The 24,298-nt window shown below is 41.4% G+C and overlaps 1 protein-coding gene across 7 annotated transcripts in view; it reads left to right on the forward strand.

Annotated features, from left to right (window-relative positions):
* The window catches only part of MYOM2 (myomesin 2), a 419,263-nt gene that overhangs the window by 185,322 nt on the left and 209,643 nt on the right, over positions 1–24,298 (forward strand). For 6 of the 7 annotated variants that reach the window (XM_044289247.1, XM_044289250.1, XM_044289249.1 and 3 more), the window contains one exon: positions 249–1,667. In XM_044289247.1, coding sequence (XP_044145182.1) covers positions 249–629 — 381 coding nt within the window. In that variant the 3' untranslated portion in view covers positions 630–1,667. Of the gene's footprint in view, positions 1–248; positions 1,668–24,298 lie in introns of those variants that run through there. The other variant, XM_044289251.1, reaches the window with a different exon arrangement.

A 24,298-nucleotide genomic window follows, 5' to 3' on the forward strand; every position in this document is an offset into this window, starting at 1 on the left:
ACTTTGAATGGAGCTGTGCTTCCTGTTCCATTCAAGAGTTAGTTCCAGCACCAGAGGCTGCAAAAAACAGCTGATTGGTGGGGGTGCAGGGTGTCAGCCCACCCCAACTGGATTTTAATGACCTATCCTGAGGATAGGTCATCAATATCTGGAGCCGATAAATTCCCTTTAATTCAATACAATTAAATGATGTGTGAATGTGAAAAAGATACCTAACTATGTCCTTCTATGTTGTGATTCTGTTTTAGACATTAAGTCTGACCTGCACAGTTTTTGGAAACCCGGATCCTGTAGTAACATGGCTAAAGAATGATAGGGATCTAGAGATAACTGATCATTTTTCTGCTACACTGGAACAAGGCAAGTTTTCAAATCTCACAATTAAGAATGTTTCTTCTGAGGACTCTGGAAAATATGGCATCAATGTTAAGAACAAGTATGGTGGTGAAACAGTCGATATCACTGTAAGTGTATACAAACATGGTGAAGAAATACCTGAAGTAAAAGCTGGCCAGCTTCCTAAACATGCACATTCACCTGCGCCAGCACCTGCCCCTGCACCAGCACCTGCACCCGCACCTGAAAAAGCAAAACCTGCTCCCAAACCAGGGAGGTCAGGAAGAAAGTAAAGCTGTAGCAATGTAGCAATCTATAATTGACACATTTATGACAAAGTAGCGTAAAGTAAATGTGGACGTGTTAACTATGTAGAGATTTACTACTAGACTGAAGAATCTAGTGATGGTTTCATCTCCACTTCCTCTTTACCCTATTTTCCATAAATAAGCCCCAATATGGATTAAGACGATATCAGCCTGATTGATAAGTGCTAGCCTTGCTTAGTATGTGAATCGTAACTTTTATGATTGTGTGACTTTAGAACAATGAAAGACCATATTAGTATGTGTTAGTACCGATATGTATGAAGTCATTACATATATGCCTCTTCCAATCCCTATAGCCAACAATAATTGACAAAATAAACCTCAACTTACTTTCTGAAATATATTATACTATCACCATATATAGCAGTTCTGATTATTAAGAAGAGTAATAGATTAATTTTCTTCCAACCCGTGTTAATGGTTTGTTAGACTCTTGATACATTTGGATGTTAAATTACACGGCCTCCATTTCTAATACCAAACTGCTATGGATTTGATTTATGAAGTCATAACACAATGACTTTTTAGCTCTGATAGTACTTTCTGTCGAATAAACATAGCTGGCAGGAAATAAATCCTGACCCTCTGGAGGTAGTTTAAAAAGTTTTGCACTTTAGTGATATCAACAATGCAGCTGAAGAAAAACAAGCATCAACCTAATTGCGAGGCTGTCTGTGCGAAATTTTATAATCTTCCTCAGCCACCCAATGTGTATGTGGATTTAATTCAAAGGCTTAATTTATTCTTATCTGGTCTTAGTTTAATATAAAGCAATGAAAAGCAGCACACAGCTTCCATGGATTTTAGGAGAACCAAGCATTGCCCATAGCTAAGATTACCAGATGTGCTATTGTCATATCAACAAGTGCAAATATCAGATTATGTGTATGGATGCATCATTGGAAATGACACGATTCCCTGTAATGCTGGTATCATTTGGTCATATTGGAATCACCTAATGTTTTTTCCCCCTGCTTTGTGCTAATAAACTTAAAAAATACACCAGAGCTTCTGTCTGCATTCAGTCACAGTGTCCTTTTTATTACACACGCATGCCAACAATGCACCAATCCACAAACTAATCAGCACTATTTCTATATTGTGTTTATTCCATTGTGTGCAGTAAGAAAAATTGCTTTAAAAAATTGTTGTTTTAAAAAATGGACTTCCAGATGGACTTCCAGCCTTCCAGCTATAGAGACAAAATAAAAAAAAACTACAGGACTTGTCGTTTTGGATTTTTGTAAATATAGCTTTTTAACACAAATCCTGTAATGATCTGTGTTAAAAAGCTATATTTACAAAAATCCAGAGTCTAACCTGTGTTTTCCAAACAGTGCAATTGAAAATATCTACAATGTCCCCCATAGTGCTCCTCAGCTATAATGCTTGTTTTTTAGCCGGAAAAAAAAATACTCACATCATCCACTTGCACACTCAAAGGCAGTGGCTCCTCTCTTGATTCTGAAGGTCCTGCTGAAAGACCTGTACTCAAATGTGATGACATTAGCAAGTGATAATGCTAGGAGCGTGTGGTGACGCCATCATGCTTGTGCACAGTTCTTTCGGCAGCTCCTTCAGAATCAAGAGGAACAACTGCCTCTGCGCGTGCAAGTGGATGAGATGAGTATTTTTTAACCCCCTAAAAGGCCATATTGCACTAGTGTACCCCTATTTCACAGCCGTTAGACGGGTGCAATCCTGTCTAATGGATGTTAAAAACTGTCCCATCAATTTCAGTGGAGTCCGTCTGGCCATGAAAACGGCCTAAAATAGAACATGTTCTATTTTTTGAATGACTCTATTCACTAGCCATTAAAAAGGCGCCCATGTGAATAGCCCAATTGGTCAAGTTATCCCCAAAAAGCAGTGCGATAGCCATTTTTCCCTGTGGTGTGAATGTAGCTTTAGACACTGGGAAGGAATTCACACTGATTGACCACAGGAGGAATGAGAATCTGTAGAACATCAGAGTCTTGCATGAAAAGGATATTCTCATCTCAGCCATTCCTGGTTGAGATCGGAATAGCCATCGTATGTGGTGGACCAAGGAGGATGGGTTTATGGAAACAGATGAGCTGGCTATGCTACTTTATTTTTGGAACTCCCGTAGTGTAAAAGTGAGAGCTACTGAGGCTAAGCTGTATCCATAGCTCCCATTCAATTGTATGGGAATTACAGAAACAGCACAGCCAGCTCATCTGATTTTGTAACCATAGTCACCTCTGGTTTTTATCCATGACTAGCTGAGATGAGAATATGCCTTTAACACGCTGACAACAGGTATTGTGCAGTACACCCAGATGTGTAACTCAACGCTCCTGGGCCTAAATACAAAATCTGTAATAGTATCCCCCACCTACCATTTGCCATATAAAAAAAAAATGGTTTCGTCTTATGCGGCAGAAGGACATTTGGGCCCCCTGGATGTGATTGCAGCTCTATATCTATGCCTTTTAACATGTACACCACAAGAACACGTAAATCTGATTGATTGCCTACTCTCTCATTACGATTATCAAGCATGAAATTTCAGTAGGGACATGACAAAGTATTTCAGTGAGATGAATAAAGCCATGTGTCAAAAAAGCCAGGAAACCAGCTAGATAAACTCCAACAGTATTGTACAAGTTTTAACGGCACAAACAGGTAGGACTGCCTATGTAGGAGAGTTTTATAATGTGAGACTGAAGTCCCGTGAGACTTCGGAAATAACGAATTTGACTCGCCGGAGCCCATGCATTTGAATGCTGTAGGGAAACAAATCTCCTTAAAGCATTCAAATGATGTTTTGAACGAAGCAACTTTGGATGTATGATCAGAAGTTCACTTCGCTCAACACTAAAAGGAACCTTACAGAGAATTGTGTAGTTCCCAGGTTAGGAAGTTTAGCTGGCAGGACCTCTGACAACATCATCATCATCATCACAGGTCCTGCATCATCTAGTAAAGGAACTGCACAGAGAAGGGTGTAGTTCCCAGGTTAGAAAGCTACATCTGCCAGGACCTGTGATGACATCAACACAGGTCCTTCAACCCCAACAACATAAAGAAGAAATGCAAAATGTACTCTCCATTGCGTCTAGAATGGAGTGGTAAAAGGAGGTCCTCCTCCCCTTTTCTCTTAATTTGCACCCCATTCCCTTCTTTTTACTCAGAAGTAGTACCTCATGCCTCATTGATTCTCTAACCTTAAAAATGACACATTATACATTATTACTAGTGATAAATGACGTTTGCAAAAATTTAATTTAGCTGCTTTGCCTAATTTCAAAAAGAATTAGCTTTGTGATGAATTACTATGTCATGAAGCACATTTCTTTGTAAGTAATGGGTGTAATGACGGGGAACAGCGATTTCACAGCCCCCATCATTGAACCCCCAGATGCCACATTCATTGCTGATCATGGCATGAGAATAATAGTGAGGGCTTTCAGGTGTTAAACCGTTGAGAGAGCGAAGAGACTGCCGTGGCCATATTGATTGAAGATCCTGCATGAAATCTTGCGTGGTATGTGATGATGTCATCACTGTGGCCAACATTGTGACGTCAAAGTCACCGCACACAAGATTTTGCCAGGGATCTTTCATCAAGATGGCTGTGGCGGCCTCTTCGCGCTCAAATGGAGGTGAGTAAAACATTTTTTTCTACCACCATTTCATGGAAAATTGATTTGTTACCACGAAACACAAGTAAATTTGGCTTTGCTACGAATCTAATTTTCCCTGATATTTGGATCGAAATCCACTTCAGAAACTTTGATTTGCTTAACCCTAATTATAACTGAGTACCTCATATCTCACTCATATATAGTACTGCAGAAAACTACAACCCCCAATACCTCATGTACTATAATGTATAACTTACCACATACTGTATATCTATACCCACTGCATCTATTATACCTTATACCTTACATATCAGTACAATGCTGTATATATTATATATCTGTACACAATGCATCTGTTATACCTCATATAATAGATGCAGTGGGTACAGATATATAGTAGATACAAAGTATAATAGATGCAGTATGTACAAATATATAGTGTTTACAGCAGAGTACTGTGAGGTACAAGGTATAAAAAGTTGCAGTGGGTACAGGTATGTAATATATAAATCAGTGTACGGAAATGTGAAGTATGAGGTATAATAGATGTAGTGTGTACAGATATGCGAGGTACAAGATGTGATTTATACCTCTTACTATGTGACCATAGACAATATGTTACCTGTGACGTCACAACTCCTTTTACCCACTGCATTCTACCTTCTACCACAAGGCTCTCTCCCTACAAATCCAGCCGAACTGCTTCTGTTCTGCAAGTCCAAAACAGAGGTGAGACATTTAAATGCTGCTACCAGTGGAAGAGGGATTGTTGGGGACAATAATGCTGGGTATTTTGTACTTCATGGTGGTATTTATTTGGCACTGTTGAGGAGATATTTTGTGCTGGAATGGTGTTATATATGGTGAAGTTGGGGAGGTAATTTGGCAATGCACGCTGGTATCAGATGCTGCTAAGAAGGTATTTTGAGCTTTATCATGGAATGTGTTGCTGTTAGGGAGGGTAACGTATGTCCCTGACTATGTGCTTGGGCATTTTTCTGTTCCACTTTTATTTTCTTTCTTGTATTAATGATTTACATAGAAACATGACCAAGCAAAGCAAAATTCACCTCCACAGTGTTTGATTAATTTGATGCAATATCATATGTGGGCTGGTGGAGTTTGTGTGCCAGGGCTGTCTTGTAATCCCAGTACAGTCCTGATGGCACACTATATATCATGCAGCACAAAGCATAGTTCATGGACTAAGGGGAGGAGCTAAGAATTAGAGAGGCTATGGATAGGGCATGGAGGCCCAATTTAGATTCTTGCTGTTGGGCCCAATGATTTCTATGTATGCCCCTGGTGTTAACCCGCTGATGTTGACAATTGCTAGGTTTGTAACACCAGTATGTACTATGAGAACAGTGCACGCCTGTGGAGGCAGTTTGATGCTCTGGCAATATTCTACTGGGGAACCTTGGGTCCTGTCATTCATGTTAATGCTATTTTCACAAGTACCACCTACCTAAACTTTTTTTTTTTCAGAACAAATATACCCCATAATGAACCCTGATTCACTATACAAATTGTCTTGAAATTAGTTGAGAAACATGACAAAGAGTTCACAGTGTTGACTTTTCATCCATATTCTCCAGATCTCAATCTGATTAACCATCTGTGAAATGTGCTATAAAAAGCCCAATCCATGGAGGATCCATCTCCCAACAGAGACAATTTAATGAATTTACTGTGAACATCTTGGTGCCGGATAGCACAGGACACCTTCAGAGGTTATGGAGTTCATACCTCAGTAGGTTAGAGCTGTTTTGGCAATGTGAGGGGAACATACACACTAATATGGAAGTCGTTTTAAGGTGGTTCTCCTGGAATGTTATCAACATGGCCATTTCACCCCCTAACATCCCTAAGCAGCTGTAGAAATAGAAACAACCTATACTAGTAACCTTCTATGGTAGGTTGCTGGAGTCCATGTTGGTAACATTCCTGGAGAACTCCTTTAATGATCGGTCCATATTAGAGTTAGAAGATCTTCAATTACCTGGTTTTATAGAGATGTGCTGTGTGGGATTATTTTATTTTATTTTTTTTTAAAAAAGGTCATTGTCCTTTAATAGTACAGGGTATTATTAGAAGTTTCATAATATACAGATATAGCAACCGTTATTCTTACTGGCTCAACAAATGAACACAACAAAAACACATTGCAGTAATACATCAAATATGTTAAGGGGATAATCCTGTCGCAGCTGGTGTCAAAATAACATTAGCTAGATCCGTATCTTATCAGATAAATAAGCCTTGTTCTCCAGTTTCTGCTTTTTTATAAAATAACTTTCTGAAATTTGTGGTTGCTAAAACTGAGAAAAGCTGCCTGCTCACTGAAGAATCATATAGAGGTGTATGGAGAAGGAAGGAAGGAGGAGAAGGAAGAAACAAGTAGACAGGGAAATACAGACATGATTCAGCAGCTAATAGTGTTATATCTCACCTGCTCAGGACTTCTCTATATTCTCCTATATGGTAATTCTGAGTGATACTGAGTAAGTTAGCAAGGGAGTTAAGTAGCAGAATCTCCTGTCTCTATTTCTACTCTATGGGCAGACATGATACAAGCTAGTCAACACTTACCAGCTCAGAGACAATTGAGAAATAGAATTGTAGCAATAAATTGAGAAAACTATAAAAAATGCCAGAAACAGGTCATAATGGTCAGATATAATGCTATCACTCTTGTGTGAAGATATGTCAGCTTTTCTAAAAAGTCATTTGAAATAAAAATATTCTTTTAGCATTTTTAATCCTATGTTATGTGCTTGTGATTTAGGAAGGTGATACCAACCAGTGGTGTAGCTACCGGAGAAGCAGCTACTTCGGGGCCCGGGCTGACAAGGGGCCCAGCGGCCAGCAGCGTGTCAGTCAAGTTTCATAGTTTTTATTTATATGCAAATTATCTTCCTAACGTGCTCAAGGGGCTGTCCATCTGGCCGTTTGTGCCCAGCCGTGCCCATTATCGCCAGGCCCAGCACAGCCTCTCTGTTAATTATTCATTGCTGTCCTCATCTTTTTTTTTTCTAAGTGCGCCGTAGTCTCACACATGCAGTGATGTTACTTACGTCCGGGCCCGTGCGGTGTCCTGGCAGCAACCTCAAGTAGTGTAATCGCGCATGCGCCAGCTTTCTCCGCATTCTGGCGCATGCACGATTACATTACTCCACACTTTGCTGTGGGGCCCAGTCACTTCTAGCTACGCCCCTTATACCAACAACTGGTATTCCAACGTTCATTGAAAAAAATGTGCATGTGCTAAACTGTAAATAAACATGTTCAGCACATTTACAGACAAGGACCCATTCAGGGGCAGAAGTGGTGATGAGGGCAAATCACATCGCACAGCAAATACATTAGCAACTAATGTCAAATATATTTAAAAATTTGCTAACCCATTTAAAAGAAAATACAGCTGCCAGTTAAAATCAGATAGCAGTGCATATCCTTTTTTTTTTCTAATCTGTTATTATTTTCTGATACCAGATTTTTTAATTCTATTTTCTGAACATGATTATGGGGGCAACCATCTTGTCTGAACTATTCATAACAGCATTTACAAAGCATTAATAAAATTGCTTTATGCCAGGGGTGGGCAACCTCCAGCAATTTCATGTGGCCCCTGACCCCCTGCCAGAACACAATGGAAATGTTAATGACTGCTTGCATTATGGAAGTGGTCATTAGCATGCGGGAGGAACAGGAAGATAAGAACAGCACTGCACTGAAATTCCTAACACAAATATACAAATAATTGTATATAAAATGTGTCCCAAACCACAAAGTCCCTTGGAGAGCAGCAGGTCTATAGTGAGGTAGGTTCCAATTCTGAGGTTCCAAAAGCTATCCTTAGCGTGTCAGAAAACGGTGATAAAAATAGCAGCAGAAACTAAAAATAAGAAACAAAAAAGATATATCAAAGTAGTTAATGACTATCAAAGAGAGAAAGTATATAAATGGAAATTAAAACCAGGGGAGTTAGTGATCAAGTAGGGAACGTGGAAGGAGATGCAGTCATGGCTCATAGAGAGATACTCAAAATAAAAATAATGTTTATGAAGAAAACTACCACTATTTAAAAGAAGAGAGACCATACAGACCAAAATTTTAAATACTGAAAATGCAACCAACAGAGATATGGAAACCCCTATCCACAGAGAGGTTATAATGGGCATAATAACTATAGAAGCCCATACCAACAGAGATATCAACGGGGATATAGGTATGAGCAATCTAGGTATCATGTGAATAACCATTATCGGCAACAATCATATAGCAATCCTAGAGATGAAGGGAAAACAGTAACTAATACAGAAGATATACAGCAGGAAAATTTTCCCCATCAGAACATCAAAGGCATTCAGAGGGAGGAGAAGCAGACAAGAGAACATATAACCAGCTCTCTAGAAAAAATGAGAACTCCCCAAAAAAGAAATCGAACAAAGGGTGCAGAGGAAATAGAAACAGGCAGTCCCAAAGGAAAGAAAATGAAGGAGTAACAAACGGGATATATAACCTCAGCACACATAAACTGAATGAAAATGAAATAGTGGCGTTAAAAAACGGTTTAAAATATGCACCATCGAAAAAAATTATGCACCATCGAAAAAAATGAACAAATTTAAAACATTTTTAGATATCCATTGATACATTAGGAAATTGAATATCGCCAAATATATCATAACAAACCAGAACCAGGAAGTAGTAGAGACAAAACAAAATTACATTATACACATTCATTTAAGAGAAAAGTCAAGTTTTTTTCCTCAACTGAAAAACAATGAGTGCCTTGATGCATTCAAAATAGGGTTATTGCGAGAGCTGGAAAAGATTGACACAAAACCAAAACTTATTAATCTCACCCATGGGGAAAAACAGGGTTTGAAGTCTTTAGAAGCAAATAAAAAAATTGTTGTGAAACCAGCAGATAAAGGGGATGCGGGGAATCGTTATTTTGGACAAAGAAAAGTATGAGGAGACAATGCAAAGTATGCTACAGGATGAGGGAACATATAATTTTTTTTTAAAAGACCCGACCGCTGACTTTAAGAGAGATTTAAGCGTGCTTTTAAGCAAGGGAAAATAAAAGGGAATTTTAAATAAAAAAGAACATAAATATTTGAATATTAAATATCCCGTTATATATAGTGATGTCCCGAACTAATCGCCGGCGAACATGGCTTGTTCGCGTTCGCCGCGGCGGGCAGACATATGCGATGTTCGATCCGCTCCCTATACATAATCATTGAGCAAACTTTGACCCTGTACCTCACAGTCAGCAGACACATTCCAGCCAATCAGCAGCAGACCCTCCCTCCCAGACCCTCCCACCTCCTGTACAGCATCCATTTTAGATTCATTTGGAAGCTGCATTCTTAGTGAGAGGAGGGACAGTGCTGCTGCTGCTGATCTAATAGGGAAAGTGTTAGCTAGGGCATTGTTCTGTGTCCACAGACTCATCTGCTGTAAGGACAGTGTCCTGACAGCACCCCAAAAATCCCTTTTTAGGGCTGGTACATCAGTCAGCTTTTTTATTTTATTTATATATATAAATATGTATATATATATATATATATATATATATATTTATTGCAGTTGCCTGCCCGTGTGTGAGAGGCTGAAGGCTCACAGACAGTACTGTGTGCACACCATTCATACAGGGTGTCACAGACAGTGCCTTGCAGATAAAAAAAAGTCAATTTATTATTTATCTGTGATATAATCGCAGTTGCAAGCCAGTGAGTGTCTGGCCCACAGACTGTACTGTGTGCACACCATTCATACAGGGTGTCACAGACAGTGCCTTGCAGATAAAAAAAAGTCAATTTATTATTTATCTGTGATATAATTGCAGTTGCAAGCCAGTGAGTGACTGTCTGGCCCACAGACTGTACTGTGCCCACTGGCCAGGCCACCACTCATACCGTTACATGGTGTCACTCACAATACCTTGCAGATAAAAAAAAGTCAAATAATTTTTTCACTGTGATATAATCGCAGTTGCAAGCCAGTGTGTGTCAGGCCCACACAGACTGTACTGTGCCACTGCCCACCACTTATATAGGGTGGCATAGTACCTTGCACGCATAGTACCACTTTTCAACAAAAAAAAATATGACAGGAAGAGGCAGGCCACCCCGCAGGGGCTGTCGTGGTCGTGGTGCTGTGATTTCCACTGGCCCTGGAATAATGCCCAGTGTTCAGAGGCCACGTACACTGAACCCGAAAAATTCTGAGAACATAGTTGACTGGCTTACACAGGACACCCAATCTTCAACAGCTTCCGCTAAGAACCTTGACGCACCATCCTCCTCCAGCTCAGATTTGGTCACCTTCTCTCAAGTTACCACTCTCTCGCCCTCCACCACCACCACCCCACAGCCACCACAGCCACTTCACTTGATCCGTCAGATGAGTTATTTACACATCAGTTGGATGAAATTAGTGATGTGCAACCATTGTTGCCAGAGGATGTAGATAACAGGGATATGTCTCAGTCAGGCAACATTACACACATGGACGTACAGTGTGATGATGATGATGATGATGATGTTGTACCCGCTGCTGCTTCCTTTGCTGAGGTGTCAGATACAAGTGAAGCGGTTGATGATGACAATGTGTCCGTGGATGCCACGTGGGTGCCTGCTCGAAGAGAAGAAGAAGAGGGGGAAAGTTCAGAAGGGGAGACAGAGAGAAGGAGAAGACGAGTTGGAAGCAGGGGGAGGTCATCGCAAGGAGCTAGTCGCACAGTCAGACAGCATGTATTGGCACCCGGGGTCAGCCAGACAGCACGCCAATCAACCCATGCTGTTGCCACCACCAGAATGCAGTCATTGCAAAGCTCAGCAGTGTGGCATTTTTTTTGTGTGTCTGCCTCTGATAACAGCAATGCCATTTGCAACCTGTGCCAAAAGAAACTGAGTCGTGGGAAGTCCAACACCCACCTTGGTACAACTGCTTTGCGAAGGCACATGATCTCACATCACAAACGCCAATGGGTTCAACACATGAGTACAAGCAGCACACAAACTCAAAGCCACCATCCTCCTCCTGGTCCAGCATCTTCAGCCACGCCAATCTGCCTCTCACCTTCAGCAGTTCCATCTCATCTGCCCACAGTCAGGTGTCTCTCAAGGAAATGTTTTAGCGTAAGTAGCCAATGTCACAGAGTCACCCCCTTGCCCGGCGTCTGACAGCTGGCTTAATGGAACTCTTAGCCCACCAGCTTTTACCATACCAGCTGGTGGAGTCTGAGGCGTTCAAAAAAATTGTCGCTATTGGGACACCACAGTGGAAGGTACCCGGACGAAATTTGTTTTAAAAAAAGGCAATCCCAAACAGTGTCACACTGTCTTGGGGTTGACTTGCCTAAAAGCAGAAAGCCACACCGGACAAGCACTCCTGTCTGCCCTAAACGCACAGGTGGATCAGTGGCTGACCCCGCACCAATTACCCAGGCTTACAGGACGTCCTCAAGCAGGCCAGTAAGGTGTGTGGCCATTTCAGGCATTCCTACACGGCCATGGTGCACTTTTCAGACATTCAGCGCCGAAACAACATGCCAGTGAGGCGTTTGATTTGCGACAGCCCGATACGTTGGAATTCAACACTCCTAATGTTCGACCGCCTGCGTCAACGAGTATTTGTATGGCCAGGGTGCTAGGACAGCCTCTGCGGAGCTGGGGATTTTTTTGCCACGTTACTGGACGCTCATGCGCAATGCCTGTATGCTCATGCATCCTTTTGAGGAGGTGACAAACCTAGTCAGTCACACTGAAGGCACCATCAGCGACCTCATCCCATTTGTTTTCTTCCTGGAGCGTGCCCTGCGAAGAGTACTGGATTAGGCTGTAGATGAGCGTGAAGAGGAATAGTTGTGGTCACCATCACTACCAGAAACAGCCTTGTCATCATCGCTTGCCGGACCTGCGGCAATGCTGCAAGAGGAGTATGAGGAAAAGGAGTCAGAGGAGGAATGTGGCTTTGATGAGGAGGAAGACCAACCACAGCAGGCATCCCAGGGTGCTCGTTGTTGTCACCTATCTGGGACCCGTGGTGTTGTACGTGGCTGGGGGGAATAACAGACCGTCAATGACATCAGTGAGGACGAGGAACGGGAAATGAGTAGCTCGGCATCAAACCTTGTGCAAATGGGGTCTTTGATGCTGTCATGTCTGTTGAGGGACTCTCGTATAAAATGGATGAAGGAGAACGACCTGTACTGGGTGGCCACGCTACTAGACCCCCGGTATAAGCAGAAAGTGGCGGAAATGTTACCAAATTACCAAAAGTCAGAAAGGATGCAGCATTTAAAAACCAAACAAAAAAATATGCTTTACACAGCTTATAAGGGGGGTGTCACAGCACAACGGGAATCTAACTGGGGAAGAGGTGAAAGTAATCCTCCTCCTACCACGACCACGGCGGCAAGGACAGGACGCTTTACAGATGTGTTGTTGATGGAGGACATGCAGAGCTTTTTCAGTCCTACACATCGCCACAGCCCTTCGGGATCCACCCTTAGAGAACGACTTGACCGACAGGTAGCAGACTACCTTGCCTTAACTGCAGATATCGACACTCTGAGGAGCGTTGAACCCCTTGACTACTGGGTGTGCAGGCTTGACCTGTGGCCTGAGCTATCCCAGTTTCCGATAGAACTTCTGGCCTGCCCCGCTTCAAGTGTCCTGTCAGAAAGGACCTTCAGTGCAGCAGGAGGCATTGTCACTGACAAAAGAAGTCGCCTCGGTCAAAAAAGTGTTGATTACCTCACCTTCATTAAGATGAATGAGGCATGAATCCCGAAGGGACTGACAGTGGGGGATATGTTTGACTAACAAAGGGCCTGATGACATGCCTTGGCCTCAAAATGGTCCCCACGGTGCTGTATTTAATGTCTGCATACCGGATGACTTTCGTGAATTCTCCGCCACCAACTAGGGTTCAAGTCGCAATGTTTTAGTCACCTTTCTGCCTGGAAAACATCAACTTTTCTGGCCGCTGCTACAGCAGCGGCTGCAGCAGTACCAAATTTTTCAGGCATGCGTACATGCCTAATTTTTCTGGTCTCTGGTGCTGCACTGTGGCTGCAAAAACAAAACAAAAAAAAGGCACATACAAGTGTCAATTCCCCTTCGTGATCGGTACCTTGTTGTGGTAAAGGGGCTTGCGTATCACAATGAAGCGATCATCACCTCTATGAGTGTGTTGGCAATGTTGCCACATCCCAGATGATAAGGCCGTTGCTTCATTATGATCAGACTAAAAGCGATCGTCTGGATAATTTTTCATAGAAAAAACATTAATTTTCTTCTTTTTTTTTAAGTTGTATGGGTTTTTAATACATAAAATAAAAAAATCATAATAAAGTCTCTTAATAGTTTATTAGAAATAATGCAGACAATTTAAAAAATCCCCATCAATTCCAATACAAAGCAAGTACAGAGCTCAGAACTAAATTATTTCAGGATGTCGTAATGGTTCGTTTATTCGACAATGGTTAATAAAGTCGACACACGTCCCCGGATAGGGGACGTAACAGGGATTAAACTGATAGGAATAGTACTAGTTAAAGGGATTCTGTCACCTCCCCTAAGCCAAAAAATGATTTTAAAGCAGCCATGAAGCACAGCTTACCTGGATTAGGCTGTGCTCTTTTATCTTGAAATCCGTCCAGCAGTTACTGCAAAAAACGACTTTGATTGATATGTAAATGTGTCCTGAAGGTGCCCAGAGGGGCGTTTTGTTCATCTTAGAGAGCCCAGTACCGCCCCTCTTACAGTGCCCAGCCTGCCTTCCTTGTACTGTCTAACCGCCGCCCCCAGCCTGCCACAGCCTCTCCTCCCTCTCCTCCCCCTCCCTCACGCCGAACGAAGTCTCGCACAGGCGCAGTACCCACTGAGGGCTGCGCCTGTGCGATCAGCAGGAGACTGAGGGCAGCAGCTTCATCTTCGTCACTGGGCATGCGCCGAGCCCAGTGACGTCCGATGCTCGCTCTTCCCTCAGTCAGCAGGGAAGAGCGAGCATCGGACGTCACCGGGCTCAGCGCATGCCCAGTGACGAGGATGAAGCTGCTGCCCTCAGTCTCCTGCTGATCGCACAGGCGCAGCCCTCAGTGGGTACTGCGCCTGTGCGAGACTTCGTTCGGCGTGAGGGAGGGGGAGGAGAGGGAGGAGAGGCTGTGGCAGGCTGGGGGCGGCGGTTAGACAGTACAAGGAAGGCGGGCTGGGCACTGTAAGAGGGGCGGTACTGGGCTCTCTAAGATGAACAAAACGCCCCTCTGGGCACCTTCAGGACACATTTACATATCAATCAAAGTCGTTTTTTGCAGTAACTGCTGGACGGATTTCAAGATAAAAGAGAACAGCCTAATCCAGGTAAGCTGTGCTTCATGGCTGCTTTAAAATCGTTTTTTGGCTTAGGGGAGGTGACAGAATCCCTTTAAGACACCACTCATATATGGTGTCACAGCACATTGCTCCATGCACGCGCAGTGCCCCAACTTGGGAGTAAGAGGACTGACCAAGCTGCTTTTTCCATCTCCTGGTTCCTAAAATCAATTCAGTTCGGTGTATCAGAGTTTGGTCTGTCACTGTGAAGGCAGTCAAAGGTACCCGGCCTAAATTTTTTCTTCACAAAAGGCAATCCCTGATATGGGTAGTTACAGGGATTAAACTGATGAGAAGAGAACTACAGAAAATACCACTCATATCGGATGTGACAGTAAATTGCACTGCGCAGACGCAGTGACCATGGATTAAAACAAAGGGGGGGAGCGAGCGTTTTTTAACCATCTCCCCGTTCGAAAAAACAATTCAATAAATGGACCCCAGATTGGGGACGTAACAGGGATTAAACTGATGAGAAGAGAACTACAGAAAATACCACTCATATCGGGTGTGACAGTAAATTGCACGGCGCAGACGCAGTGACTGTGGATTCAAACAAAGGGGAAGGAGCCAGCGTTTTTTTTAACCATTTCCCCGTTCAAAAAATCTATTCAATTCACCTTTCGGGGACCCTTGGTGTTGTACGTGGCTGGGTGGAGGAAGAAACCTTCAATAACATCAACGGGACATGGCTAGCTTGGTATCCAACCTTGTGCAAATGGACTGTTTGTGGTTGTTTGCGGTGCATTAAAGGGGAGTTTGGTCTGTCAATGTCTGTGAAGCGGGCGTAACCCTTACACTACCTGATCGATACAACATCATACCTGATCGTATACACACACTGGATGTTTTAAACCACGTTGTTCAAAAAAAAAATTGGATTGTTAGGTGATTTATGCCTTTTATGGATTAAAACCCAACTCTGCGTCAACTATGTAATTTTCCATGGGAGTTTTGCCATGGATCCCCCTCCAGCATGCCACAGTCCAGGTGTTAGTCCCCTTGTGGGTTTTAAAATTCGCCTGCCTATTGAAGTCAATGGCGGTTCACCCGGTTCGCCCGTTCGCGAACACTTGCAAACATTTATTTTGGTTTGACGGCAGCTATTATTTACAATGCACCGGGACGGCGATGGCGGCTAAATTCGCCCCCAGTTTTGCCAACCTGTATATGGCCATATGGGAGGAGTCTTTTATTGCCACAAAAATACAGAAAAATACAACAGAGGATGGCCTTTTGTCATGGAAAAGAGATATAGACGATTGCTTGCTTGTATGGAGAGGAAATGCACATGATTTGGATTTTTTTTTGCTTTATTTAAATGATAACAGATGGAATTTCCAGTTTACCAGTAATGTAAGTGCAACCTCTGTTGACTTCTTAGACCTCACGATCTCCCTAGAACGGGATAGTTTTAAGACCACAACCTATTTCAAGCCCACAGATGTTAACACCTATATTAAGACCACAACCTATTTCAAGCCCACAGATGTTAACACCTATATTAAGACCACGAGTTGCCATTATAAACCTTGGCTGACCAATATTCCTAAAAGTCAGTTTAAAAGAGTACATCGTAATTGCACAGAAATTAATGACTACTATCGGCAAAGTGAACTGATTGAGAAAAGATTTTTAGAAAAAGGCTATAAAGAAAGTCGCTTGAGAGAGTGTAAAGATGCAGCTGCAAAAGAAAGTAGACAAAAGATAAAAGAAGAGGAAGGTGACAACCTTACCTTCAAGAAAAACAATGAGGCTGGCGTTTATCACGCAGTTTAGTGATAGTGCTGGCTTGATAAAAAATGCAGTAAGAAAAAACTGGGCGGTTTTAAAGAATGACCCGGTACTTAGTGGGTTAATTCCAGATAAGCCAACTGTAATATATAAGAAATCACCAAATATTAAAAACAAATTGGTTCATAGTTGTTTGCCTACACATCAACAAAAAAGTAAAAAACATCAATTCACTTGGTGCGGTTTCTGTGCGGTTTGCAAGATCCGCACAAGAGAAAACAGACAAATTAGAACTGAAGAGGTGACTTCAAACAGCAAGGTAGTAACCTACACTGTGCAAGGAGAATTAACTTGTGAAAGTATGGGGGTCATCTACATGTTGGAGTGCCCATGTGGCCTCCATTTGTTGGATGGACTTTTAGGAAGTTGAAAACTTGTTTACAGGAGCATCTAAGAAACATCAAAAAAGGAGTTGACACACATAGTGTCTCAGCTCACTTTAAGAAAGCACTTAATAAAACCCCACAGGGTTTAAAGTTTGTGGGCTTGGAAAGGGTTCAGATGAATTGGAGAGGGGAGGATCCGATCAAAAAAATAAATAAAAAAGAGGTTGAATGGATTTACCGTCTGGGTACACTGCAACCCGATGGGTTAAATATAGAATTTGATATCAAGACATGTTTCAAGGGGTAATGGAAGACACCCAAAATAACTACGGTTCCATCAACATGGTTGTAAATTATGTGCGTTTTTTTATGTGAATAATGCTGAAGAGGAATGCGGTTTTATTTGTATTGCAAGCTAATATCAAGATATGTCTGAAGGCGTGTTAAGATCTTTTACAAAAATTACAGTTTTATCAACATGGTTGAAAATATGTGCGTTTTTGTATGTGAACAGGGCTGGAGAATAGGAATGCGTTTTTTTGATGCTATGTAAATTGTGAGATAGGAGAAAAATAATCTATTTGTCATATTAGAATATGTGTTGATTGGGGATGATTTTATAGAAGATTTGTTTGTATTGCCAATTTTATGGAGATTTTTAGGAGTTGCACTTCTGGGATTGTTTAAATGGTCTATTTAATTAGTGCTTACCTGAGTATAAAAGGGTTGGGAGAACAATTGTATTCAGAGCAGCCCCTGATGAAGCAAGCAAAGGCGAAACCCGGGTCAGGCGTGAGATTCTGAGCATCATTGTATATTTTTATATGCATGATACCTATTTATCTATGTGAGTATAATAAAACCAATTGTTTAATGAAGTGTTGCGGTACCTCACTATGTTCAGTCCTCTAATTTAACATCCAGGAGGTGAGAGATCTGAATGTGAAGGGAACCTCAAATCCAGTGATCGAGTGCATCGAGACACCATCCACCTACCTTATTCATTCACGCGCCTATGGGAAGAGTTTGAGCTGCGCGGTATTTTTTCGGACAAAGCACTGCACTGGCTGTCCTCACCTTCCCTGGTCTTCTTCCAGCCCCACTTTGTGTCCTGACACTTAGAGTGTCACGATGTAGATGCGTACTAGGACCTGATGCTGTGTGTTGTCAGGTCACAATACAGTGCGGCAGGAAGAAGACCAGGGAGGGTAAGTAAATCTGCTGAGTGGCAGCTCTGTCTGGAGCTGGAGAGGTAAGTTTATATATTTATTTTTTAAATGTCTGATCTGAGGTCTGATTGGATGCTGGGGTCTGATAGATGCTGATCTGAAGCTAATGGAGGATGGGGAGGGTCTAAAAGTGGTCTGATCTGAGGCTGGGGGATCTGATATGAGTCTGAGCTAAGCCTGATGTACGCTGGGAGGTATAATAGGAGGCTGATGGGGGTGCAGATCCTAGGCTGAGAAAGGGACAAAGTCAGGGACAGTGGCAGAGAGAGTGAAAGCTGGGTAAGTCCATTTCTGTACCCCCCTCAGTTTAGCTTGGCGGCCATTAATGCCAAATAAAGAACTACATACATAACATTCTGAACTTAAAAATTAGACTGCTATGTGTGGTCAAAATGGTGTGTGTACAATTTAATATATAACGCAGGCATCATTTTGTGCTGCAAAAATACTCAGCTTTTTTTTAAAATTGAACTGCAATTTATGTAACATACTAAGTATATATGTTAGACCAAATATAGCAGTCAAAATTTTAAGTTGAGAATTATGTATGGCCTGCGAACGATGGTACAAATATCCAAATGGGCCTCTGCATCAAAAAGGTTCCCCATCCCTGCTTTACGCAGTCACATGGGCCATAGAAACAATAGTCAGGAGGGCACCTCTTTGACTTCTATGGGAGAGTTTTCTAGGCATGCGCTGTGACCTGTGCAGAGGTCATTGTACAAGGAAAGAATAGATATGCTTTCACAATCATCTATTGTGGATGGTCGATACTGTCTTTTCTATACACAGAGGTGATATCATTACAGGCAGGATTAGAATGACAGATAAGCAGGTAACTGCAGTAAAGTGCTCTGTACAGACCAAAAAGTGGTACCTTTTATAAGAGTGGTCTGTGTGAAAACTGTAGATTTTTTTTCATAATAGATATAAACAAGGAAAATTAAAAATAACAATCAAAAATTATTTAATAATATGTTAAACATAAAATGTGATTTACACAATAGGTAATTTTCACTATCACTGTACACCTATATCACTCCCCCCTTTCAAATAAATATCCAAAAATGATGTTATACTGACCAGAAGCATTCCCGCCCCAAGTTTACCAAATTATTAGCAAAACTAACACAAAAAATGTGTTATGTATTTGACTGTATTTGCTTCATTTGAGTTGTCATTTTAATGTTGTTTACATGTTTAACCCAATTTAGTAGGTCCATGCAAAATCCTATCCTCTTATATTCTTACAGTGGATTTTTAGGAGTTATCAATTGTTGGTCTATAATTAGGACAGAATATCCAAATTTGAGTATGGTTTTGACTGCAGGAACTGTAACAATCATCTCTTTAAAACAGTCACCATGTTTCAGTGATCACCATGTCCCCATGGGCAAATCAACTTGTTGGTATGGATGGTGGTGCCTGAAACAACAGCTTAGTCCTGTTCATTTGGTAAAGCCACACTTCAATAAAAAAAAGAAAATAATGAATTCCCCAAAAAAACTTAGGCGTTCATTTGAACAGTAAATTTTAGAAAAAAAATCTGGTTGTATGTACTGTGATCAGGTCTACACCTTTAATAATCCACACTCTCTTAGTGATAGGTAGTAGAAAAATATTTGGCCTAATATCTTGTATGTAATAAAGCAATAAACACATTCATGTTCATTGTGCTTCCCGGTGTAATTTACCTAGGTCTCTTGAGATACCATATACAGTCCTGAACAAAAGTTTAAGACAACTTGAAAAATGGCAAAAAATCATATTTAGCATGGCTGGATCTTAACAAGGTTCCAAGTAGAGCTTCAACATGCAACAAGAAGAAATGGGAGTGAGACAAAACATTTTTTGAGCATTCAATTTAATGAAAACAACGAATAAACTGAAACAGGCTGTTTTTCAGCTGATCAAAAGTTTAGGACCACACCTCCCAAAAAAAACTAAACCCCCCCAAAACAGAAATCCAACTTCCAAACATGAACTCAGTAATGAGTAGCTCCGCCGTTATTGTTTATCACTTCAAAAATTTGTTTTGGCATGCTTGATGCAAGCATTTCCATGAGGTGAGTGGGAACATTTCTCCAAGTGGTGAAGACGGCCGCACGAAGGCCATCTACTGTCTGGAACTGTTGTCCATTTTTGTAAACTTCCCTAGCCATCCATCCCCAAAGTTTCTTAATTGGATTTAGATCAGAGGAACACACAGGATGGGCCAAAAGAGTAATGTTATTCTCCTGGAAGAAGTCCCTTTCCTGTAGGCATTGTGTACTGTAGCGTTGTCCTGTTGAAAAACCCAGTCGCTACCACACAGAAGAGGGCCCTCAGTCATGAGGAATGCTCTCTGCAACATCTGGACATAGCCAGCGGCCGTTTGACGCCCCTGCACTTCCTAAAGCTCCATTGTTCCACTGAAGGAAAAAGCACCCCAGACCATTATGGTGCCCCCTCCACTGTGGCGCGTAGAAAATATCTCATGGCTTGTCATGCCAGTAACGTTGGAAACCATCAGAACCATCAAGGTAAAAAAAAATCTCATCAGAGAATAAAACTTTCTTCCACCTTTGAATGTCCCATGTTTGGTGCTCTCTTGCAAAGTCCAAACGAGTAGTTCTGTGGCGTTCAAGGAGACGGGGTCTTTGAAGACGTTTTCTGTTTTTGAAGCCCTTCAGTCTCAGATGCCGTCTGATGGTTATGGGGCTGCAGTCAGCACCAGTAAGGGCCTTAATTTGGGTTGAGGATCATCTAGTGTCTTGACAGACAGCCAATTGGATCCCCTGGCTCAGTGCTGATAAAAAATTTTGGGGTCTTCCACTTGACTTATTTGTTCCAGAACCCTCAGAATCATTTAAGAAATTCCAAATGACTGTCTTACTGCGTCCCACCTCAGCAGCGATGGCACGCTGTGAGAGACCCTGCTTATGCAGTTCAGCAATCCGACAACGTTCAAAAAGGGAGAGTTTTTTTGCCTTTGCCATCACAACGTGTGACTACCTGACAGAGAATGACAATGAATCCACATCTTTGCACAGATTTGACCTTTTAAAGGCATGTGGTCCTAAAAATGTTATCAGCTGAAAAACAGCCTGTTTCATTTTAATTGTTATTTTCAATTAAATTGAATGCTCAAAAAAATTTTTGTCTCACTCCCATTTCTTCTTGTTGCATGTTGAAGCTCTACTTGGAACCTTGTTAAGATCCAGCCATGCTAATTATGATTTTTTGCCATTTTTCAAGTGGTCTTAAACTTTTGATCTGGACTGTAGAACAGCTGCAGTTTCGTTAAGCAATAGTTCCATATAACTACAGATGCAGCTGAGCTAAACTTGATAGGTAATGCATTAAAGGGAATGTGTCATCAGAAAATCACCTATTGTTTTAATCATGTTTTTATGTTTAACATTTTTAAAAACATATTTAACCCCTTCAGGACCCTGCCATTTTTCACCTTAAGGACCAGGCCATTTTTAGCAAATCTGACATGTGTCACTTTATGTGGTGATACATTTAAAACGCTTTTACTTATCCAGGCCATTCTGAGACCGTTTTCTCGTTACATCTTGTACTTCATGACACTCATACATTTAAGTCAAAATATTTCATTTTTATTCATAAAAAAATACAAAATTTACCCAAAAATTTGACAAATTTGAAAATTAGCAAATTTTCATTTTTCGATTTTTAAAATAGATATTAATACCTCCAAAAAGAGACACTACTTTACATTCCCCATATGTCTACTTCATGTTTGGATTATTTTGAAAATTACATTAAAAAAATTTGGGACGTTAGAAGTTTAGAGGCAAATCTAAAAAATTTTAGGAAAATTTCCAAAACCCAATTTTTTAAGGACCAGTTCAGTTATGAAGTCACTTTGTGGGGCTTACATATTAGAAACCACCCATAAATCACCCCATTTTAGAAACTACACCACTCAAGCTATTCAAATGGATTTTACAAACTTTGTTAACCTTTAGGTGTCCCACGAGAGTTAAAGGAAAATGGGAATGAAATTTCAAAATTTAGCTTTTTTTTCACCAACACATCAAGGGTTAACAGCCAAACAAAACTCTAAATCTATTACCCTGAATCTAGATTATACAGAAACACCCCATATATGCTAAAAAAAAATTATGTATGGGAGCACAGTAGGCTTCAGAGTGGAAGGAGCACCATATGGCTTTAGGAGAGTGGATTCATCTGGAATGTTAATTGTGAACTATTTCACATATGAAGACATTCTGAGGTAGCCCTACAGTGAAAACCCTCAAAAAGTGACCCCATTTTGGAAACTACTCCCCTCAAGGAATCTTTCAAGGTGTGTAGTGAGCACTTTGACCTTAAAGGTGTTTCCTAGAATTAGGAAACACTTGGCAGTGAAAATGAAAAATTGCTTTTTTTTCACAAAAAAGTTGCTTTACACCCACATTTTTAACTTTTCAAAAGGAAAACAGGACAAAATTCACCCCACATTTTGTTCCCCATTTACCCCCGAATACGGCAACACCCTATATGTGCTAAAAAAATTATGTACGGTATGGACGCACAGCAGGGCTCTAAAGTTCTGAATTGGCAGACATTGATTTTAGGTGCCATGTCACATTTAAAAGATTCCTGAGGTCCCCAGAAATTAAAAACCCGAAGAAGTGACCCCATTTTGGAAAAAGCACCCCTGTAAGAACAATTTAAGTGGTGGAAAGGGTACTTTTCAGCAAACAGGTGTCTCACAGAAGGCAGAAACACTTGTTAAAGGATTTCAAAGCACACATTTGTGAAAATGAAAAATTACTAGCAGATCCCAATTTTTCATTTTCACAAGGGGTTACAGGAGAAAATTCACCTCAGTATGTGTTCCCCATTTTCTCCCCAATCAGGAAACACCCCATATGTGCTTCTAGCCTGCTGTATGGGCGCACAGCAGGCAAACAGCAAAATATCGATTTTGCTGGCAGGCCTGAATTGGCAGACATGGAATTTAGGTGCCATGTCGCATTAAAAAAATTCCTGAGGTCCCCAGAAATTAAAAACCCCAAGAAGTGACCCCATTTTGGAAATAGCACTGCCGTACGAACATTTTAAGTGGTGGATAGGGTACTTTTGACCTAACAGGTGTTTCACAGTAATGAATATGTAGTGGTTGGTGAAAAGTGCATCTGTAAGCTATGGGGACTAAATCAAAGATATAAGGTGGTAAAACTACAGGGTACATCAGGGATGAAAGTAAATGAATACTCCATGGATGAGTGGTAGGTTTTAAAACACTCCTGCATGCACAGGCCAGGTTTTTCAGGGCTGGTTTCGCATTGGTAAATGGTGTCTTTCCTTATCCCCTTTTTGTAACACACTCTACATCTTTTTGGGATCCTTTCCTTCCTTGCTGTCTGGAGGACTTGACCTGGAAAATGTTGCCCTGGTAAAACACGGGTTTCATTACTTCTTCAAGTACTGGGACCCTCCCCGGCCTAGCTTTGAAAAATTAGGGCCTTGAAAACCACCTCTTGGAACGGAAGGAACGTTCCTGTGTGGCCTGCAGATTGAAATAGCACGTACGCATTACACATTGCCATCTGTACAATGTGTACAGCCAGCTTTTTGTACCACACTTTTGTTTTTCATGTGGCACTATAGGGCTTCAGAAGTTGATCTGAAAGATCCACCCTTCCCATGTGCCTGTTGAAGTCTAGGATACAAACTGGTTTGGGGGTAGTGGTTGTGATACCTCGTACAGGAGCAGGGGAGCTGGTGTTAGTGTGAATCGTGCCCGTTTGCTAGGCAGGTACTGGCGGAATCTAATCCTTTCTTTGAAAAGTAAGAGGGACTCATCTATACAGACATTTTTATCTGGACTGTACACCTCAGCAAACCTAGTATTAAATGACAGGCATAACCTTGAACAGATGGTCAAATGTCGGGTTGTTTTGGGGTGGTCACTGTGCATTGTCGTTGTAGTGTAGGAATTTCCGAATTGACTCAAATAATTTCCGGGTCATGGTCTTACTGTAAATTGGAGTTGGGTAGAAAATGTCCGAACTCCAATATTGTCTAAAGTTTGGCTTCTTTACAATGCCTATATGCAGCACAATTCCCAAAAACGTCATAATCTCTGCTGCACTTACTGGGGTCCAACCTAGGGGTCTAGCGTATGGCGATGTAGGGTTATGATCAATGAATTGTTGAGCATATGAATTGGTTTGGGGAACCATTACATTTACAAAATCCTCAGAGAAGAAGATTTTGAAAAAGTCTAGTTCAGTGAAACCCGCACAGTCTATTGGA

The sequence above is a fragment of the Bufo gargarizans genome, chromosome 4, assembly GCF_014858855.1.
Source record: "Bufo gargarizans isolate SCDJY-AF-19 chromosome 4, ASM1485885v1, whole genome shotgun sequence".
NCBI lineage: Eukaryota > Metazoa > Chordata > Amphibia > Anura > Bufonidae > Bufo > Bufo gargarizans.